Source organism: Pygoscelis adeliae, unplaced genomic scaffold, assembly GCF_000699105.1.
Source record: "Pygoscelis adeliae isolate BGI_AS28 unplaced genomic scaffold, ASM69910v1 Scaffold208, whole genome shotgun sequence".
NCBI classification, from domain to species: Eukaryota; Metazoa; Chordata; class Aves; order Sphenisciformes; family Spheniscidae; genus Pygoscelis; species Pygoscelis adeliae.
In genome coordinates this window covers 1,217,867-1,239,730 of record NW_008825290.1, presented here as the reverse complement: position 1 = coordinate 1,239,730, position 21,864 = coordinate 1,217,867, and the positions used below count along the sequence as shown (strand labels likewise).

Here is a 21,864-nt window from a genome sequence, read left to right as displayed (position 1 = left end):
GGCCCATCCTTGCTGGTTGCTTAGTCTGTTACGTATGGAGGTATCTCAGTGCAGGACTAGCGTGCCTCACGCAGCAGGCATTTATGCTGCATAAATGCAGGTGCAGATTTACCTTTGGCAACCAGGGAGGTTGACTGTGTGCGTGCCTGCGTCTTTGTACGTGCATGTGTGGGATTTAAAGGATCAGGACATTGCTGAGAATATAAGGTGGAACTGAGTCATACACTGTATCTTAATTAATCTGTCTATATGGTAGCTGTGACTTGTAAATAGATCATTTCAGCAACCCCGACTCACGCTTCTCATAGGGTTGCTTTACCCTGTGCTGCCTGACAGGCAGACCAGCAGCAAAAAAGCCCTGAACAAATAGGTGTAAAGTGCTAGACCTTGGGGACGTTTGACTGCAGATCTGGCCTTTTGGTTCTTTCTGCTTCAAGGCCACACGCCCTCTTAGCTGGTCTGTAAAACAGCTCCGTGCCTCTTTCTGCATTGGGTTCCTCAAGCTCTCAGCATGCACGCTGCTGCACATTTCCATTGCTTTCCTTTGGTACAGAAAGCAGAACATCAGTGTCTCCTGAGAAGTAAGGAAGAGGGATGGACTTAGTCATTAGTGGTTCTTCTCTTTGGGGATTTTATATTACTGCCTGCTACTGTAGGATTCAGTCTTTTTCCCTAGAAAATGATAGCCACAGTGTATCTGAGCCTTTTCTGCATAGCAGTTCGGCACTGTTCCTGCAACCCAGCATGAGAGAGGTTAAGGACAGAAAGCCCAGACGCTGTCAGGTGTTGGAAGACGGTCTCGTACCCTTGTTGCTCTCAGTTACCTTTGCAATGTCATGGCTGTTCCTCCTTCGAACTCGGATACACATCAGTGACTGCTCCACGGAGAGACGTAGTGCAGGCAAGTGCTGTGGTACTATTGAATTTTGATCAGGAGCTGACAGGCAGTAAGGAATGAAAAGCCTTTTGAGAAGAGCAATGGAGCTGTTCAGCGTGTTCACCGTAGCAGACTAAGAAATAACGGTGCCTGCGCAGAGGAGTGGCATGGGGATGGAGCGGCATGGGGATTTCTCGGGGTAACCTTGGCTCCCTGTGGGGAGAGTGAGGAGCGCTGGGATGAAGGCTGCCTGCAGGAAAGGTGCATATTTTTCTGCTGAGATGGTGCATATTTTTCTCCTGGGAGTAACAGAAGGGAGTGGCTCCACCTTGTCAAGGGAGGAGGGGTGGTCCTAGTGTTACCCTAAATTGTCCCTTTCCTGCTGTCATTACCCTTCCCTGTGCCACAGGTGCCTTTAGCCAGCCTCTGAAGGGTGGGACAGGTTTCTGAAGGACAGGGATTTAAACTCAAAGCTGTGCCTGGCTTTTGCTGGAGCACAGGACATATTTCAGCAGCGCTGGCGCAGGGCGGACAAGATCCCGACGTCTGATAATGGGGACGTGCCGGCCACTCTCGTAGAGGCACGAGTGAAGGTCTGCGCTGCGGCTTGGGCTGCTCACTTGGCGATGTGGAAGGCAGGGTGTCCTCTAGGATCTGTCACACGCCTGTCACAGCAGGTGACAGGCTGTCTAAGCTGAAAAGGCTTCAGATTCAGATGACTTGGATTTTATCTTGACCTTGAACATTTTTCTCCTTCTATGTGTCTGATCCTATAGAAACCTACAGAGGCAGCTCAGGCTGTTGGGTTGGTGTCGAGCGGTGGCTCTCTCCCATGTTAGTCTCTGTTTCCCCTCCTGCAGCACCTGCAGGTGGCTTTAGCCTGGGCCATGGGACTTGTTTTCCTTCTTCCTGGGGAAGGGAGTGTGCCTGAACGTACTGTTCAATTCTGGTCAAGGTGTAATGGTTCTCCAAGAGCACTTTTGGGCTATCGCTGGCATTTTAAAGTGCCTGACCAGCCTCCTCTAGTGCCACCTGGTCAAGTAGATGGGGGTGGCTGCAGGAGGGTTTTGTCCACGAGTGCTCAGCACCAGCCCGTGTTGGCAGGGGGGAAGAAGGGATGGTGGCCCTGCCCACATGCCAAGTAAATCCCTACCACGTGCACGTAGCCACTTCTTCTCCAGCGCTTGCTGGGAAGTGCCTGCAGCCCCTTTTACACCTTGTAACTTACCTGTTGCTCGATTCTGCTCTTGCATGTGTCCTCTGAGCAAAAAGGGACATGGAGCACGCAGCTCCTTGGGCTGGTTTGTGTTTGAGGTGAATTAAGGACTGTCAGTAATGATGGAGAGGGACAAGAGTCATTAGCTAGAAACATCTTTCTCTGTCACTCCCGCTCGGCTTCTGTCTGCTTGTCCTCGCAGGGGTGCCTGGAAATGGACAGATGAGAGGACTGGACTTTGACTTACTTTTACCCCCTTGAAGAAAAACACCTGGCTGAACGTGACCTTTCTCTTTAACTGTTTCTGTATTTTTCCCTGCTGAGGGACTTTCACAGTTTCTGTAGAGCAGTCGTGTTGTTCAGAGGCGGGCGGTTGGGCTGGTGTCCTGGATAGGAGATGCGTCCCCACGCTGGGTTCAGTGCTACAGCAGGAGGCCCTCAAATGCTGAACCACTGCAGCGAGCGAAGGATCGCCTTTAAACTGCCAGCAGTTAAGCTTGATTTTTTTTTTTTTTTACTACGTAGATGAAACTTTTAAGACAAATACTCTGGTTCCAGTTTGATCTGTAATTTATTTGAATGCACAAGTTTTCCCTGAAGGCTTTTTCAGGCTGACTTGGATGGGACAAGACGGACATCTAGTGGCTGTTTGGGACCGTCATGGCACTGTCCAAGCATCTCAACAGCTTCAGCAGCAGATCGAACAGTCCTGCTTGCTGTTTGGCTACGTTTCCCAATTTGATTTACTTATAGTAGATGTTTCACAGCAGCATGTCTACAAAAGTTTCATATTTTGGGGAAAGACAAGTAGCTGTTTTGCCTGTGACAGTATATCAAATCCCAATTCCACAGGAGCAGCAGTCCAATTTGGACATGTAACCTGAGAGAGGCACGTTGCCATGGATAAAAAGATATTGTTGTCCAGATTTGCATCTCCTCCTGGCTCGATCGCACAGGTTCCTGATAGCTAAACCTCATGGCACTGCTGGAGGAGGAAAGGATTGCTGCTCTCGCTTGCTGGCATTCGGGAGCTGGAGTGTGAGTGCGGTGAGCTCAGTCCAGCCAGCAGCGAGCGTGAGCTCCTGCCTCGGCTGCCAGCTCTGGCGATGGACACATCCTGTCCTGCCTACTCTTCCCGGAGCTGCAGCAAATGCCGGGAGAGGTAAAGTGAGCCCCTGTCTGTGGGCAGGCACAGAGGGAAGGATGGTGAAGGGGGAGAATTGCCGTGACTTGTTAGTTTGTTTCTGGCTGTTGCTGAAGCCTGAGGATTTATTTAGCTGAGAGCAGAAGGTAGTGCTGGAATGTGGCTGTGCAATAAAACACAGTAACCTCTTCTAGCACAGTGGTCTTGATGGAGAAAGTCACAGTGGCTTAGCTGTGCAGGGGTGAGCTTTAAACATATGATGAACTGATCTGCAATTGGTTCAGCTCGTGCTTGCACACACAATCTCTGTGTGTTGGGCCATTTGGTTTTGGTTTTTTTAATGGGTTCCTAGGTTTGTCTTGTTGTTCCTTTCCATCAGTGTGAACATGCCCTTCAGTTCCATGTGTGATGACCAGTGGACATCACATACTGGAAATGCTTGTGCTTTTAGCACATCGACCCCTTTGCTTTGAAGAGTTTTGACTAAGCTGGTCTGCAGTCCCAGTTCCTGAGGGGCCTGGGATCCGACGAGAGCATATGTTCCCGTGCATATATGTATGCATATGCACAGGTGGAAGATGGGGGGGACCCCAGATTCCTGGTAGTGGTGATGAAGAAGAAATCATGGGTATACAGCGTACCAAGGGGAAACCAAGACATATTTGAAAGTACTGAGAGTTAATAAGCTATTGCTTCAAGCGACAACTTAATGGCCTGCCTCACAGAGGCGAATTGCTTCTCTGAAGTTTCTAACAGCGCCTTTTCTCTCCAGAACGGGAGCCATCCACGTCGGTGACCGGATATTAGCAATTAATAACGTGAGCCTCAAGGGCAAGCCGCTGAGCGAAGCCATTCATCTGCTGCAGATGGCGGGAGAGACGGTCACTCTGAAGATCAAGAAGCAGACGGAGAGTGAGTTGGGGAGCCTGGTTTGGGGTGGGAGGACGAAGGTGCGCTCCAGCAGGAGCCCCGGGTGATGGAGTAGGTAGTGCTGTGGGTTTTCCTTCATGTGTTGTGGAAGGTCAGACGAGGCAGTGTGGTCAGGGGCGTGGCTGGGGACAGAAGGAAAAGATGGGTGGTTTTTTTACTTCTGACTCACAGATTTTAAAAAAGGCAACCCAGGGGCTCTCTGTAGTACTGGGAAGAGATTAGACAGCAGGTTTATTGGCGATAATTTTTTTTCAGATTGATACCTTGTGCCGTTGGTGCCATTACCTGTCTGTGTGGGTGTTTCACACAGAAGTGAAGCAGAAAATGCTTTTAAAAGTGGAAAAGTGCAGTTTTTTTAAAATTATAAACCACCACCACCACCCCCCCCCCCAAAATGAGCAAGGGGACGCTGAGCTGGTAGAATCCGTGAGAAAAAAAAAACCACCTCACCTTTAATTCAACTTTTTGAAAGCAATTGGCAATAAATCTCTTATGCCCCTTTTCCTGGCTCGGGGCCCCAAGATCATTTTTCAAAGCATTTACCGTCACTCTAGAAATCCCCTTCTCATTTCCCTGCCAAGCTCCCAGTGGCTTTGAAGCTGTTCCTCTTGATGCAGTATCAAAAAGCAGTAGCATATTTAGTACAGGCAGGCCACTTTTTTGGGGGACAGAGAGGGGGGATCGGGGAAACCAGGGAACACGCAAACTTTTCTCCCCAACTTCTTCAAAGTCACAGCCAAACAGAGGCTTTTTCATCAAGTTCAGAAAGTAGTGAGTGCATTCTGGCTGCATTTCTGCCTCTCCCCACACCCAGTATTTTCTATCTTTTTTGTGCGATACTTCTGCAGTCTCTAGATTTAGCCAGACCTACCCAGTCAGTGGCCCACGGTGCTGCAGAAATTGGAAGAAATCAAGTGATAAAGTTCTTCCAAGCAGGCCTGACCTGTGGGATGTCTATCCTGCATCTGAAAAAGTAGCATTGCTCTTAAACGTAGCACTTCTGTAGACCTCAAAGCAGTTTGCAAATGTGTGACAATGCACCTCCTTTACAAATGGAGGAAGCCCAGGCAGGGGGTGGTGACTTAATAGAAGTAGAACTGGGGAATTGATTCCTCTTCAAGAAACCCCAGTCTTGTTCCCTGCACCCAAGCGTCTTGATCCTTGGTCTGAAATACTCTTTTTTTTTTTTTTTTTTTCCCCCTGCTGACACTTAGCATTGTCACAGCCACTCGCTGAAATAATTGACATGCAAGTGCCAGTTAGAGACTCGTTAATCATTCTGAGAATGAAGCAGGTGTAATTGAAATTTCAAGGTAATCTTGAGTTTAATCATGGCGAGCAATCTTCTGAATGCTTGGAAAATAGGGACTTTCAGGACACTGGCCTTTGTTTGGTAAAATAATCTGTCCTCATTGACAAATGCAGACTTTCAGAGGGCTTTTCAACCCAGCCTCTGTGAGTTGGAGATCCAGGGCATGGATGGCTAACAGGATATCTAATCAACGAGGACTTTAAAATATTCAGTACAAAGAAACGCTTGTGCTGAGAAACCATTCCTTGCATAGCTTTTGCCTGAAAGGGAATTTGATATAATGATAATAAGGGCCTACTAAAATAATGAAAGGGAAGGTCTGAGCTTCATCATCCGCATTCAGCTTTCCATTTTCCAATCACTAATCAGGGGAAATTCAGCCTCAAAATACCAGGCCCAGGAATTCCACCATTGTCGTGAGACTGCATGGGAGACTCTTGGAGAGGTGGTGATTAGCCCTGAATTGATACGAGGTTGTACAATCTTGGAAGGGGGCTGTAACTTCATCCGTGGTAGTTTGGGACCAGGTTGCGCTGTCGTTGGAATCTCATTGAAACATCTGCTTGTAATAGAAAGTTTGCAGCCAGCACCCTGACTAGGTGCTGCTCTGGCACTGTTTGGGTCCCGTCCCCAAAGGCAGATCATGCCAGAAGCAATTTGACTGGAAGCACTAATGCTCTGAGTAAAAAGGAGGCTCTCCGAGACCAGAGAAGCTATGGGCTATTGCTTGCAGAGGCCAACACTTCTCTGGGCAGGGCTGTTGGGAGGAAGCTTCCGAAGGCACAAGATGTGCTTGTGAATTGAGATTAGGTCCCAACTCTCAATATTTGGGAATCCTCAAATCCCCGTGGTTGCTCCTTATATTCCATGTGCTAAAAACTCAGAATGGCATTTTTTTCTTGATTCAGCTTGAGATGAGTACTGCATGAAATCCTTTCAACTGCATTGCACAGGCCTTTCTCGGCTACTTTTGAAGAGCTAAAGAGGTTCTTCAAAAGACTTACAGTACGTGGGCTTGCTCCCGCATCAGCATGAGCCTTTCCCTGAGGCTTGCTCTTCATGCCTGCTAAAGCAGCATGTTCTGGTTTCAGAATCCTATCCCAAGAAGTCGGGGAGTGTAAACGAAGTGAGCGATCCAGAAGATGAACTGATGGACTCCCAGAAAACTAGCAAGCTGTCTGAGTTATACTCCACCACAATTCCTAGCGTGGACAGTGCTATGGAGTCCTGGGATGGCTCCGGCATTGATGCTGGGTTTGGAAGCCAAGGTAAGCCAGGGTAGTCTTTTCTTAGGGGTCTCTGGGCCAAGGTGAAGGTAGGCAGAGCCTCTGAACCTGTCTGGAGACTGAATGTGAGCCAAAGCCTGTGGTCTGACTGCATTTGCATGGCTTCTCGCTTCCAGTAAGGAACAAAATGTATTTTAAAATGCACTCGTGTGGTGCTCTGAGTTGATGTATCTGTTTCAGGTTTTTATTGGCACAGTTCTTCTGGCTTATATGGCATCATACTGTTCACAGCATTTTCAAAACCATTACAGCACTTTATAATTCACATAATCAGAGGAAGTATTCATTGGCCATATGTCTTACAGAGTATTTGGTCCATAGCTCACTTTTAATTCTCCAGAGAGGCCGTGCAGGACATATTAATCCTCTTCAGGATGTTTTAAAATCCACAAGAATGTCTTGTGACTAGAAGTACTCACGTAACAAAATAATTAAGGTAATACTACAAGAAAGTATTTCTAACTCTCCAGTTGAGTGATCAGATGAACATGTCTTTGAGGCCAGGTTTATTCAGCTGTGGCTTCTGGCAGGCATATGGAATTGGGATGGAGGATGCTCTAGTCATGGGAATAGATTTTTACTTGGAGAAAAACACTGGAAAATAGTTATTCCAGTTCAGATTTAGTGACGTAAGCTCGTATCAGCCCATGTTGAAACAAAACAAAACCCTGAATCACCTCCGCAAAAGGAAATTGGTGAAAAGGCTGCTGTCCAGAACAGAATGTGAAAGCAGGGAGGGATGCTGCAGGAGTCCTGTTGCAAAGCACTTTTAATGCACTGGGCAAGGTCTGTGCCTGTGCTCGCTGCGCTCTGACTTAGAAAAGTTCGAAGGACAGCACCATGCGGGTGTCTCTTCCACCATGCCTGTGTCTTCCTTCAGCCTCCGTTGGTCTGAAGTCTTAATCTGGGAGTGCAGTTGGGACTGGAGGCTTCATTAAGGAGGAATCCCCTGGCCTTCATAACGCTGCAATCCTTCTCCATCTAATTGAATGTTAACACAAGTTGGACACTGGATTTAGCAAAGCGATTGCTTTTACCAGTAAATTGAGAACAAGTAATTGAGCACAGAGCCCCAGGGAGCAGGGATGATGCCAAGTTGCCCAATATCCGTAGGCTGCACCTTTGCTCCAGGGGCTCTCTTGTCTTCCCTGGTAATTGCATTTGGCTGCGTGGTGGTGTGCTGGCACTGGCTGGGAAGAGGGATGCTGGAGGGTAGGGAGAAGGACACACAAGGTCGCCCATGGGGTGGGCAGGGAAGGTAGGATGCAGGGAGACCTGGGACACACAGAGCCTGGAGATTGGGGTTTACACCCCAAATGGAGGACCATAGATTGGGCTCTGCAGCCTTGCAGGTTTTAGGTTCATCCACAGCTTTAGGAAACCGCTGATGGAAGGGTTTGGGCAAGGGAGCTGTGGTGGGCCTGGTGGGAACATGCCACCAGGTGGCTCTGAATCCCAGGGATCCAGCCCATCTCCCTGGAAGGAGGAGGTGAAACTGGTGGCACCCAAGTGACAGCTCTGCACATATATCCCTGTGGTCCCCGGCCCCCTGCGCCCAGCCCAAACCTGCTGCCCACCTGCTGCAGGGACCTGCATCCAGGAGCCTTGTTCTGCTCTGGCAGGCAGCGAGCACTCCTGGCTGCTGTAAGATGTTGGCAAACACTTTTCTGGGGTTCTCTCCAGAGCAGTCTAACCTTGAAAAACACACAGAGGAAACGCTCAGCTAAGTGAAGTAACAGGCCTTGGCATTTTCAAAGAAAGTGCTGGCGTTGTCTTTGGGTATTTCCAGCGCTCTTAGCTGTTTGGGAGGTCAAGTCTCCCTTAATTATGTGTTTCTCCGTTACCTCTTCCTGTTCACTTGGCACAGCGTGTGATGGAAGTGTACGATGTTTCTTGGAAAGGCTGTAAGGATTTCTCTGAAGTGTTGAATGGGCAGCAGGAGGTGGGCAGGGGACTTAGGAGATTTATTTCCACTGCAGATGGCACTTACACTGCTGAGGAATGCTCGGTTTTGGAAGGTTTCTGTCCAGGCAGCTCCTCGTGAGACCTGGAGATCTTGTGACTTGGTAATGTTGGATTTGCATCTCTGGAGTAAGATACCACAGTACAGGGGAGTCGTTGGGGGCAGACGTAGTGAAACTTGTCTGATTTCATCCTAGCAGTCCATATTGATCTCCTATCAAATGTGATACAGATGAGCCTCCCCTTCTCTCAAGCCAGCAGAGTTTTTCCTCCTGTTCCTTGCCTTTCATACACATGTCCCTGAAGCAGTTTTCTGTACCTGCACCAGCTGATCCCAAAGGCATGGAAGGGCTCTGCCACCTGCAGGAACTGGCTGGCAGCTCTCAAGATCAGAGCTGGCTCTTCCTCATTTGCCACTGCTGAGCACAGTGAAGCTGGTGACCACCACCAGGTACCCTCAGCACCATCACACTTGTTAAAGGGAGGCTGTTGCATCAGGCTGCTCTGGATGCGGTTTCTTTGCTGCTGTCCTTCTATATCCTGTTAATTTTTTTTGTGCTGTCCATTTAGTCCCAAAGACAGTTGAGAACCCAAATGAAGATTTTTTTTTTTTTTCCTAATAGAAATCAGACTTCCAAATCCTTCAGAATGAATGAGGTTGGGCACGCTGAGGGAGTCTTGACAGCATCTTCTCCTACCGTTTGAAGGACTTGCTGTATTTAAACAGCACAATTTTCTGTTTTCAGCAGCACAATTTCTGTTGGGTTCTGTGTGGAAACAGGAGCCATTAACTAAGGTTGGAGCTGCCTGGGGATAGGCTCTGCATCTGTGGGTATGTGTAGCCCTGGGTTTGTAGATCCTGGACCCACACCACAAAGCTACTTAGAAGGGGGGAGCAAGGGAGAAATGGGGCACCTTATGACAAGATCGTGAGAAGCTGCTTTGGTTAAAGCAAGAAGAGATGGGAAGAGCAACTCCTTTTGGACGACTGAAATGGAAGCAGTATGCAATCCAGAGGGCCTCAGGTTTGGGACTTGGGGAAGGAGGCTCTCCTGGCTCAGCATGACTTAACTCCATTCGAGTTTTCTGACCAGGTATTACCCTCTTTCTCTCCACCCTCTCTTGCCTTCCCTAGGTACGTACATACCTCAGGCTGCCGGCATAGCCCTCCATCCACACGAATGGAGACACAGCAGGCAAAAGAGCAGCACCCCTCCAGGGGACCCCAGGAAAAACTACCCCTACATGGATGGAAGCTTCAGTGAAGACGACTGGGACAAGCCCAGCAGGTACGGAGGGGTGGGAGGAGGCAGGGAGGTGCATCTGCAAATGTGGGTGTCACTGCATAGGGACAAGGGAGCATGGGAATGTGATGGAGTGGCCAGCCATGTCCCCATCTCGGCATCGGGCAGCCATGGGGAGGGGTGCTGGGGTGGTGATCTGCTCTGTCGAACCACCTCCACATTGCCAGGTTACCCCAGGTGTAGCTCTGTGGCACCTCTGCCGTGGCCAGGGGACATTTGTGTCTGGAGTTATGGTGGTCTCGGCTACATGGACCACAGGTTCTTACTGTGTCTCATACTCCTGCCGTGTAAAGGCTGCAGTATTTTCATATTTTAGGTCTAATAAATAGACATGGCCAGGGCCATCCCCTCTTCCGTTGGCCAGACACTTTTGAGTGAGGATGCAGCTTCACAAGAGCTTGATGCCACGAAGCCAAAAAGGCCAACCAGAGCTCTTGGAGGACCAGTATGAGGTTGCATGTCCAAGTTAACATCTCCCAAAGCTGTGGCTGGACATCACTCTCCATCACACTTTGGCCCTTCCAGCACCTTCAAAGCTACGCCAAGTGAGCGTGGTCCAGTTAATCCCTCGGCTTGGTCAGCGTGGGAGAAATCCTGCAACGCCTCCCATGCCCGTGGAGGAGGCTGCAGCTGCCCCTCGCATTGGGTGAAAATCCTGCTGGATCTGCCCTGGCCAGAGGCTGCCCCTCGCTGAGCCACACACAGTGGAAAAGCCTCGTTGCTTTGTAACTAACCCTCCCCTCGACATCCTCTAGAGTCCCCATAGTTGTGTGTGTCGTGTTGTTACTGTCGGTTCTTTTTTTTTTCTTATTTTTTTCCTCAAGTTTTGTTTGTCCAAACAAAACCCTTAGAACATCTCATGGCCATTTCCACCTATTTAAAGATGATCAAACTGTCAGGAAGGCTGGCAGTGGCGGAGACTTTGTTCTTGTTTTGCCTCTCAGTGAGAGCTGGCTCACAGAGGTCATTGATCCCTCGTGGCCCTCCCAGCGAGGCCGCCAACAGCTGAAGTTAGCAAATCTGAGCGCTCGAAGCCCCGCATGTCCCTAATGAGGGCTCTGAGCCCTGATGTCAAAGTGCAGGTGAAACGGCTCATGCCGCTGAGCCCTTTTTTATTAGTGAGAAGAACAAAATGTCTCTGACCCCAACTGCCTTTAGCCTGGAAAAACCTGCTGACCCAGTGGTGTGAGAGCCCGTACTGATTCATCCGTGTCCTGGATGTGTTTGTTATATTGCTGATCTGAGAGGCAAGAAACTGGTAACTGGAAGGGACGTTTGCCTCTTTGGGAACCTGGAAGCAGAGGAAGGAAATGAGTAAGGGGAAAGAATCAAAAATTCCTTTTGGGGGGAAATTTTGGTTTGTTTTTACAAAGTCTTGCTGGGAGTTTTTTTGACCTTTCTGCTTGGTGTAAAGGCTAGTGTCCTTTAAAAGCTGATGCAAGGTAGGGGGTAAATTTAAAATACAGTAAGCCATGTCAGATACTGCTCTCTCCAGGCAGGCCACGATCCCACAAGGAGCAAAAGCATATGTGTATGTGAGTTTATGCCTGCTACAGACTCCCATTTAAACCAGTGGATGAAAAGCAAAGCATGTGCTCAAGACTTTGCAGTTAGTAGAGATCTGGAAAAAGCTCTGTTAATAGCCCAAGGGGTCATTATGTATTTAATGGAGGCCAACCTCTCTTTGCCTTGTACTCAAGTAAAATGTTTTGACTTTGCTAAGTGGCTCTGGTGGGTGACCGTCCCTTCCCATCTGCGATGCTGATGACCATTAAGCCATGTGAGATGCTGCCAGATGTTGCAGAGGTGGAGCGTTGTCCATGCAGCTCCTAATAAGATGCGTAGAAGATGCATTAGGGCTGCTCTAATGTCACTGTCCCCTTGGGGTCTCTCCCCATGACACATTAGTGGGTTTATCGTGACCTTGATTTAACACCGCTGAGAGTTTCCTTCAAGAGGCTCCTGTTAAACTGAGTGCTGACGGTCTGAGTTTTGCACAGAGCCTGGTGTTCAGTAAGCAGTGTCCGGTGTCACCTACTTCTCTGGCTTGTTCAGAGGACTTCAGCATGTTTAATTGCTATTTGCTTTAGAAGTCCAAGAATTGAACCTGACTTGCGGTCAGAGATAAGAGATGCTGAAACTGCCAAGGTGGGAAATTGCAGAATCCCCAGAAAGATGCACACAGTGTTCACGTTAATGTGTGTTTGTACCAGCTTGAGAGAGGTTCTCTCTATCCTTATCCTCTGTTGTAGATAGAACTGGTGGCAATCTTTACATGGCTGTAAGCACCATGACTGTTATATAGCAAAAAAAAAAGAGACCTTCTGAAAGTAACAGCTCGGTTCCCTGGTGATCCTAAAGCAAATGAAACTTGGTTTGTATGGGTTATACATGACACTGTCGATATTGTTGGCTGTAACATGCGTTTGCTTGTCTGGCCCAGGGCAATCATTTTTATATACATCTTTGCATTATTTATTCTCATAGAGACCTAATGTATTTATCATTTTCTCACCATGTCTGTTACCCTCTGTGTTTTTCTCTCTCTTCTCAGGTGTTCTGTGTCTCAGATCTGAGCTCTATCCCATCAGCCTTTGTACTAACAGTCTCTGAGGCTCCTGGTTTACCCATAATGCATCCTTTTTTCTTTTACTTCTCTATTTCACCAAAACGTCTTCCTAAACCTACAATCTTCCTACAGGCGCTTTTTAATTTACCCTTTGAACTTTGACATTACTACACCAACTTAATTCTTCCTTTGAAGGACACTTGCCCCGTTAGTAAATGCATGGAGGTCTCGTATTCGGACTCTTGTCTGAAACGTTCATATTGTTTGCTTTTGTATATGAAGACTCTTCAAGTCTCTGCTTTTACTGGTGAGACACTTGCTGTAGCCTCGCGGCTTTCATCCCGCTGCAGAAGAGTGCTGACAATGTTTGGTTCCTACGTTACAACAGATACCCCAACCGCCAAAATGGCCTTGAGACCACTCATGAGGATAGTTTTTGGCGTGTTTTTGGAGAAGCTTTGGAGGATTTGGAAACATGCGGCCAGTCTGAACTTTTGAGGGAGATTGAGGTAAATCACTTTCCGAACTTGCTGCTGATCCGACTGTTTTGCTCTTGCCGTAAATGTTAGACTGTTTCCCCAGATCTGTTAATTGCCCGTAGCATCCCTGTGCTGCCCGTGGTGTGAAGAAGGGTTCGAGTTTAATCCATGTCAGTGTTTGTGCTAATGGATAATTGTGTCTCATTAGACAGTTGCTTGCATGCACTTTTTCCCTGAGCCGATGACTTACCCATCAGGAAGTCCATGCTCTTTTTACAAACTGTTGCTGGCCAACAATCTTCATATGACTGTTGGCAAACCTTCCCTATCCAAACGGTAAACCCTCTGCTTGGAAAGATATTGTCTGTCCAGAGCACTTAAAAGCCAAGCAAAAGGAGCCCCCCCAAAACCCCATTGTGACTGAAGCCTTGGCTTACTTCAGATACAGACAAGCCCAAGATATATCTTGCATTCAGCTGTCACTCTGCCGGAAACTGTTTCAGTGAAATAGGTAATTGGAAGCTTTCCCCATGGAAAAATCTGAGAAAGTAATTGCTTCCTGCAGAAATAAAGGTGTTTCCTCTCTTCACACACCACTTTCTCTTTTCTTTATCCAAAATGCTTTGGAGGTCATGTTATTGTGTCCGGTTATAGGATGGGGAGCCTCGATTTCTAGGCTGTGGGATGCAAATAAAGGCCTCCCCCGAGACTGTCAAGCAGCGGGAAGCAAACCTGCCCAGCAGGATGGGACCCCTGCTGCTCCCCTCCTCGATTCAGCTCCCACAGCCCAAAAGGAGGAGTGGGACCCCAGGAACTCCTCTCTCCCCCTGCCTTCTGGGTACAGAGGACTGGGGAGAGCTTGCTGGGTTGTGCCCTTAGAGAGAAAAGCAATTTCTGAATAATTGGAGGTGGAAAAGGAAAGTCCCGTTTTGGTCTGTATGTGAAAATATTGGTGACAAGGGACTTACTAATTGTTCTTTCCTCCTTGATCCTTAGCAACTGTAAGTGGGGGAGGAAATCTCAAATTTATTGTGCCGAAGCACGAAACGGTGTATTTATTATCTTAACTGCTTAAGAAAATGCTGACTTAAAAAAACCAACCACCCATACAAAAACCAACCTCCCACATCTCCCACAAACTATAACTTCTTCCCTTGATCACTTATCTCCTGGACCTGAATGTATTTAGAAATGAGTTTAGGCAGCCCTTTCTGAACTGTTGTTGACTACTTAAGAAAAAGTACCCCTCTGGAATGATGCAGAGATGTTTCTCTTCTGCATAATGGCTGGCATCTAAATGTAAAAGAAGGGATTTGTTGGGCTACTCTGAAATGCCAGGACAGAGAAAATATCTTTCTGCCCAATCCTTTTCCTTCTCCAGGGATCCGTGGTGCCGGGATGCGTGGGCTTTTGAGTCACGCTGTTTTAAGGCTTTGGAGTTTTGACAGTTATAGCAATGCTTTAAAAAAAGTAAAGAAATTTTACAAAAGGCTGAGCACCTCTAGGGTTTTGGTGTACTTAGCACATTTCTAGAATATTTTTGAAAGTTCTGGGGACAAAAGGAAAGTGCTGTGTTTTTAGCAGAAGTCTGATGGGTTTCAACTCCCCTTTCATCGAATCCAAAGTACCACTGATTTGTTCCTCCCTCTCCGTGTGCCCATCCTTCCTGAGGTGTGGTGTGGGATGTGCAATGCTCATTGGGGCTTTTGCTGTATCACAGGTTTCTAAGCCACAGCTGCTGGCCTCCTGTGATTTTTATGACAGTCACAGATTTTTTTTTTTTAAATTTTTTTTTATATTTGACCCTTCATGCTCTCCCAAAAGAAGAAGAGTCACACAAGATGACCCAAGATAGCCTGGAAACAGGTTCACACACAGTAGCAATCCACTCCCAGACTACACGGTATGGGTAGAAACAGGCTTTTTCCAGTATGTTTAGTGGAGCACGTGTCCCCACTCTACTTTGAGGGCAACCAAGACACGGGGAAAAATAATGTGGGGCAGCCACAGGCTGGAGAAGTCTGGAATTGCCCTTTCTGCTGCTTGCACTTAACCCAAAGCACCTAGCAAGTTGCTTATGATGCTGCAAGGAGTATTTAAATATCTTGAAGATAGAGAAGGTGTCAGATGCTGTAAGAATGGCATGCCGTTGGGTACTGGCCAGTTTCGGTATTTGCAGTGCATGAGGGAGGACAGTAGCATGATGTGCACAGACCTTTCTGTTCTCCTCCCTGACTCTGCAATGCTGGTGTTGGTACAGCATGGTATGGTGTCTGGCGGGGGTACTGAGGTTTCCTGAGGTCAGTGAACAAACATACCCTGGTTGGCTGTACCGCTGTTTGTAAAGCTGCATTACAAGTATGTGGTAACTCAACGTCCTTCCAGTGTGTGGCAGGTTTTTGAGTTTTGTCCAAACTTGAGCTGATTAAGTCATTTTTGTGTGAAGACCTGAAGAATGCAAAGCTAAAAGGTTTTCTGTATTTTATCCATCCCTGTTTGGGATAACGTGGGTAGTGCTGGCATTTTCATACTGCCACCAGAATTCGCTTTATTTGCCTTTGTTCCAGTTTGGAGCAAAGAGCTGGAGGGCCTTGATTAGAGATTTAGTCAGGTGATACTTCCCCTGTGCACAGGAGCAATTGCTCTTTGACTTGCCACGTTTAGCAGTGCTGAATTTTGCTATCTGCTCCCTACCTTTTCCTTTCTTTCTTTTACCTTTTGACATTTAATGGGACTGCAGACCCTTGGAGCCTGAACTTTGAAATGACAGTTTTCATTATGCCATTTAAATGGACTCTGTGACCTGGAGCCAGCTGAGGTTCCACCGACTGGATTCTTGACTCCTTTGTTAGCTTTGATCAATGTAATCTCATTAGTGAAAAGCATTGCCAAATGGAGTAGAATCTACTTTGGGGCATCTTTTAATGGATGCTATCAAGGATGACCAGGCTTAAATACTACTTAATTTCATATTTTTAACTCAGTTTTCCCCAGTGACGGCTCCCATTTACTGACAGATAAAATCCTAATTTCTCTGCTGAATTGGCCTCAGTGGAGTCCCAGGTATGACTTACCTGGGCCATTGCCAGCACTGTGCAATGCTGATGGTGAGCTGCAACCTGCAGGGGTAGGCTGGAGAGCCAGGCAGACACCGGTTCCTCTGGGAGCCCCTAAGATTGGAATGTTCATCCTTCTTGACTGCCAAGAAGGTTCCTGCACAAGATGAGGCCTGCCTGGCCCTGTTTGTGTAGAAGTAGTCATAAAAAAATAAGGAGATGCTTCACAAATGCTTCCTTCTGAGATAAAGCTCCATGTTGGGGTGGGAGAGCACGCAGCAGGTCAGCGACAGACCTCACAGCAGGCTCCTGAGGTCTGGAAATGGCTTTTATAGCTAACTGGAAGAGCTTTTTAGTGCTTACTTTTCTGATAAATGAGAACAATGGTGCCCCCCTGTTGTTGTCCATGCCACTTTGTTGCCGTGTGGTCCATCTCTTCCTGCTGCCGGCAGCAGAGTGACTTTGTGCCCTCACCCTACAGGCATCCATTATGACGGGGAGCGTGCATAACCTGGGCCTGGAGGGCAGCAAGCTGCTCCTGGACTCTGTCAACCCATCGGGACTGAGCCCATTGAGGAAAGCAAACTCCAGCTGTGATGATGGACAGACCGAGGGTAGCAGCTCCCCTGCCAAGAAGAACGAGAGGAACCTGGACATGAAGAAGATTGAGAAGGAGATGCAGGAAATCATGTCCCCTACCCCCCTCGAGTTTCACAAGGTCTGTTTTGCCAAGGGTTGGTCTGGCTGCGGCACTGCAGTACCTCGATGGTTAAAGCTGTAGAAGCTTTGCAACCTTGTAGAAAATCTCCTTTGTTCAGAGACGCCCCCAGAAAATGTTCCTTGTTAAAGATGGCCCCCACCAAGGTCTGCAGCAAAGGTTTCCAGAGGGTCAGATGAAGAGGAAGGGGCCCCTTCAGAAGAGTAATGGGATTTAGTTGCCATGCTTCAGCAGGGTTCAAACCTGTGCTTTGCTGTTTCCCTTTATTATATGAGATTTCCAGGTCCTTGTGTTCTGGAGTTCATTAATTGGTGCTACAGGTGAGAGAGCTCAAAGTATGGCCCCTTGGAGACCCATCAGCCTTTTTCCAGTAGCACGCTCCATTCAGTAGGCCACTTTTCTTATAAAAAATAACTTATTTTCCCTTCCATTCCCCTTTACCCCCAGCCTTTCCTGAAGGGGTGGAAATGGTAGGACTTCAGTGATGGGATACTTGTTTGAATTCAGTATGGATGTAGCCAGTTTAAGCATGGTGCAAGGCAACGGTAATTAGAAGTAGTAATTAACTGTAGAAGCTGCTGATGCAGAATGCAAGCAGGGAAGGGAGCTGGAGAGGTTTCAAAAAATTTCATTGCCTTTTTCCTTCCTAGTGTGACTTTAGAATGAAACCTGCAGTTATGGTAGCTGGAAAAAACGACCTTTTCATGTTTGATCTGCTCTTGTCCTTCAGGGCATGGCAAATGTGTCTTTAAATAAAACTCCTTCGTACCTGCAGGAGGAGAGCTGTGTAATTAGGCATGTTATAGGGTGACTCTTCATTCTGCTGGAGCATCTGGTGTTGGCTGTATTTGGAGATGAGGTTGAGGCCAGGTGGGCTGCTCCTGTGTGTCATCCTGGGCACTGTTCTTCCCAAGGACCACACATCCATGAGGCTCACCCAGCCAAGAATGCGGTGATGAGTTAGAGCCTCGTGGTAGAGATGCACTCCCAGTTCATGGGAGGCAAAGGGAGATTTTGGTAGTGTTGTCCCTGGCTCCCAGTGTTACCCGGTGGCAAGATACACTTCCAGTAGTGCATCCCTCCTTTAGACGAGGCCAAAGCGTGATGTGCTCAAGGGAAGGGTGATGAGGTTACCCATTTCTTGTCCTTAGTACATCAGCACTTACCGATATGAATTTTCTGAAAAGAACTCGTGAATAATAAGGAGAAGTTTAGATGTTCTTGCTGAGTGATGTATTAAAAATGAGCTGTCTTCACATTTGACACACTACATTGAAAATTCCCTGTGAACATGTTGATTTTTCGTGTGCTGTTCTGGCGTACACAGAGGATGCACAGCGTAACCTGGGCCAGGAAAGGTGATGCTCCATTAATAACACTTGCTTTGTTGCTCTTTGGCTGAAATATGGCAGCTGTCTGTTTTACACTGCTTGCGTTTCCTTCCACATCCAAGGGAGAGGGCCTGTCGTGTGGTTGGTTACATGCCAGTCACCAAAGCACTTGTTCATGCAATCCACCTAAGCTGATGGTGTCTAGTAAATAAAGCTCAATCGGTATTAGCCGCCCAGGCTAAGAAAAATCTGCCCAGGAGACCCAGAGCAGAATTGCTGTAGGTCCACACACATTACCTATGCTATTCCTGTCCTGCCAACCCTGTACATCTCCTCCTGCCTCTGCTGCATTAAAACGTGTTCTGTTTCTGCCCCTCCAGATGACACTCCACAAAGACCCAGAGAGTGAAGACTTTGGATTCAGTGTGTCAGACGGCCTGTTAGAAAAAGGTGTCTATGTAAATATGGTCCGTCCGGATGGGCCAGCAGATCAGTGTGGCCTCAAGCCATATGACAGAGTGCTTCAGGTAATAAATGCAAAATGCAGTTCTGGAGGCTGGGACGGAGTGAATGAGTGGCTGAGAGGAAGAGAGAAGTGAGACCCATCCATGGCAGCACTAACTTTAATGAAAGGTAATAGTTAGCCAACTAGGTGAGCACTTACCCACCAAGCGCTCAATGAGACCTGTGTTTTATAATGAGAAATCACTAGGTAGTACCCCCAGGTGGTACCCCTAGGTTATACCTATTCCAGGACACAGCCTGCCTGGCGCTGGCCTTTTTGAGCTTGGGCAGCATAAAAAAACAACCAAAAAGCTGTGTTGCTTCCCCCTCTCACCCTCAGTCCTTTTTCTGTCATGTAAGAGGGTGACTTTTGGATGAACTAGATTGTGTTGACCAATATGTGTTCCTACAAAGCCCCACGTGGAATTAAGTGGTGTTCATGAAGTTCTGTGCATGCCTTTGACAACTAAAAGAGTTTTCTAGGAAACGCATCCCTCAAGCAAAGTGTTTTTCATGGATATTTTTCTTCGAAAGTTACTTGATCTGAAATAGCTGATACAGAAACAGAATAAAAACTCTGGTCAAAAGCACAGCCTGTAATAAATGTGACCTGGGCATATTGGACTACCAGAGGGACAGTAAGAGCACATTGAGTTTTGGAGATTGGAGAGGAGCTTTATATAGATGAAAAACAACTATTTTAGCTTCGGGGCAACTCAAACAGCAACTGAGAAAGTGCAACCCCAATGGAAAAATTGCCACCATTTGGAAATGCAGATATTGTGACCATATTTGGAAACACTCAGAAAGACGTTTAGTTTTACTAATTTCTAGGCGGGGGTTGTTAGCAGTAGGATTAGAGCCAATATATTATGTACATCAGGTAACTGGAGAACTGGCAGCACTGTGGGGAACCTTGTTTAAGCTTGTTATGGTCTCTAGCCAGTTGGCTGCTATACAATTATTCCTTCTCGGCTTCAAATAAAAGATGGTGCAAGAATGAACAAGAAGCTAATTAGACTCTGGGCTGCCTTTCTGTTGAATGTTGGACGTGTCGCTTTTTGCGAGTGCCAAGTGCTCTGGGAGGTGTGCCTGAAATCCTAAACAGAGCAGCGTGGAGACTTTCGACACCCCCCCCCTTCCACATGCTGTGCTGCATGGCTTACACCTACAAGAAGATGAGGCAATTGCCATCGCGTTGACGTGTGGAGTTGTGAATGAGGGATTGCAGACCTGGTACGGGCAACTGCCGGCAAGAGGTACAGAGATGCATTGCTGAGGGTGCTTCATAGTGCTGCTGATTATGGGCATGATGATGTGCCTGAAGGCCAGCGAAACACCTCGTCCCTGCTGTAACAGACCCTCTGCCTGTTGGCTGGATGGATTAGTCGGAGCACAGCATTGCACTAATGGCACTTCTGCACTGGAACTGCCTGGCTGGCGTAGAGCAAAGGCAGAGCAAGCTCCTGGCTTAGCTCTCCTTGTCCACGTGTGGTCTAGAAATTGTCCTTAGTTACTATGCTGTAAGGAGCAGTATTGGGGTCAACTGTGTGGACACCAGGTAGGGCAGGGGGACACTGCTACTGTCGCAGAGCCCAGCTCTGTGGGCATGCATTAATGCTGGGAAAGGGTTTTGGATGGAAGGGTTGCATGGACTCATCCAGCCCTTACCCAGAGAAGGAAGCAACACCTGGCCCCAGGGTTATGTTTGCTCCAAAGGTGGGTGGGAAATTCCTTTCTCCCTTCCCTGCTTCCCCTCCCTGTGCTGTTTGCCAGCCCCCTCCATCCTGGAGCTGTCGTGGCACCAAGCCCAGGTGCCCTGGTAGCTGTAGGTGAGAGAGCTGGGGTGGTTCTTGCAGGTGACCCAGCCTAGAAATGTGCTTGAAGGTCTGCAAGAGACAGCAGTAGAAGTGCTTTCACTGCTGAATCCTGCAGAGAGAATTTGCCTTCTGAGCCCACGTGAAATGCATCCACACTCCTCTGAAATGAAGGATGTAAATGGAGAGAGGAGAAGCAGAAACTGTTCAGTATAGTCTCAATTTACTGCTGGCTGAGCTGGAAAACGGTTGGCAGAAGCCTCAGGGTCTGACCTGCATTTGTTTTCTAGGCGCTGAATACCCCGCATCACAGATTTAAGGCCAGTAAAAGCCATGATGGCAAAAAAATCATGGAAAATGGCAACCTTTCTCCTACAGACTTGAACTGGAGAATTGGTTTTGAGCCCTGCAATGTTTAATACTTGTAATACTGCCCCAGACACCGGGAGGGTCAGGGTTTATGCTTGATCCAGACTTTTTTTCCCCTCCTTCCTGTACCGCTTATTGCATCATTTCTCAGCTAAGCAAGGATGTGCTCAGCCTGAAGGGGGGCCCCCACTGTGCTCTGCTGTGAGCCCGGAATCAGGGACCCCCAAGAGTTGTGTGTTTTCACAGGTGTGGGTTTAGCACCAGCCTTGCATTTTCTGACTAACAAACATGGTCTTTCTGTTGTTCCTCCCCATGGCATGTCCTAAATCCATCCCGGCAGGTAAACCGCATCCGAACGAGAGACTTTGACTGCTGTCTGGCTGTTCCCCTGATTTCGGAGGCCGGAGATAAGCTGGACCTGGTGATTAGCCGAAACCCCTTGGCACTGGCTGCCAACGCTCCCCCAGAGGGGAACGGAGAGCTGCCGGCGCAGGTGGCCTGTGGCGCCGAGGTCAAGGCGAGCGTCCAGATGCTCTGAGCAGCGGGAGCAGAGCAGATGGTGCCCGGGGCCTCTGCTGAGCCATTGTGGTATTTGGGGTGTTTTTCCTGTTTTTTGCACTGGTATTTGTAAATGCTGTGTGTACCATAACCTGCAAGTGGGGAGGTGGGTCTTCAGTTGAGCTGTTGCCTGTAGACCGCCAAATATTGCTGGGAAGGTCAGAGCTGGATGCGCATCTTGGGCCGTGGGCAGCGCCAGCGATGGGATGAGCTGCCAATGGGAGGAAGGAGCATCCACAGCCGTCCCCCGTGGCAGGGCATTCCCCTGTGCCCCAGCCATCGGGGTGTGCGGGGTCCTGCCTCTGACACCCTCCTCACCCTTGAAGGCCTTGGCCATCCTATAAACACACATGGTGCTATTATGTTTCTTGTTTGCTCTGTTAATTGCATACAGCAAGACTGAAATGCCTTTCCTTTTCTGTTGTGCCCAGC

General features: G+C 48.0%; 1 protein-coding gene across 1 annotated transcript in view; it reads left to right on the top strand.

The window, feature by feature from the left end:
• The window catches only part of GRIP2 (glutamate receptor interacting protein 2), a 59,509-nt gene extending 38,097 nt beyond the window's left edge, over positions 1 to 21,412 (top strand). The window contains exons 17-23 of the mRNA XM_009329947.1: positions 4,010 to 4,149; positions 6,571 to 6,747; positions 9,863 to 10,016; positions 12,989 to 13,109; positions 16,617 to 16,853; positions 18,565 to 18,711; positions 21,215 to 21,412. Of these exons, the coding sequence (XP_009328222.1) occupies positions 4,010 to 4,149; positions 6,571 to 6,747; positions 9,863 to 10,016; positions 12,989 to 13,109; positions 16,617 to 16,853; positions 18,565 to 18,711; positions 21,215 to 21,412 (1,174 nt within the window). The remainder of the gene's footprint in view (positions 1 to 4,009; positions 4,150 to 6,570; positions 6,748 to 9,862; positions 10,017 to 12,988; positions 13,110 to 16,616; positions 16,854 to 18,564; positions 18,712 to 21,214) is intronic.
• The last annotated feature ends 452 nt before the right edge of the window (positions 21,413 to 21,864 follow it).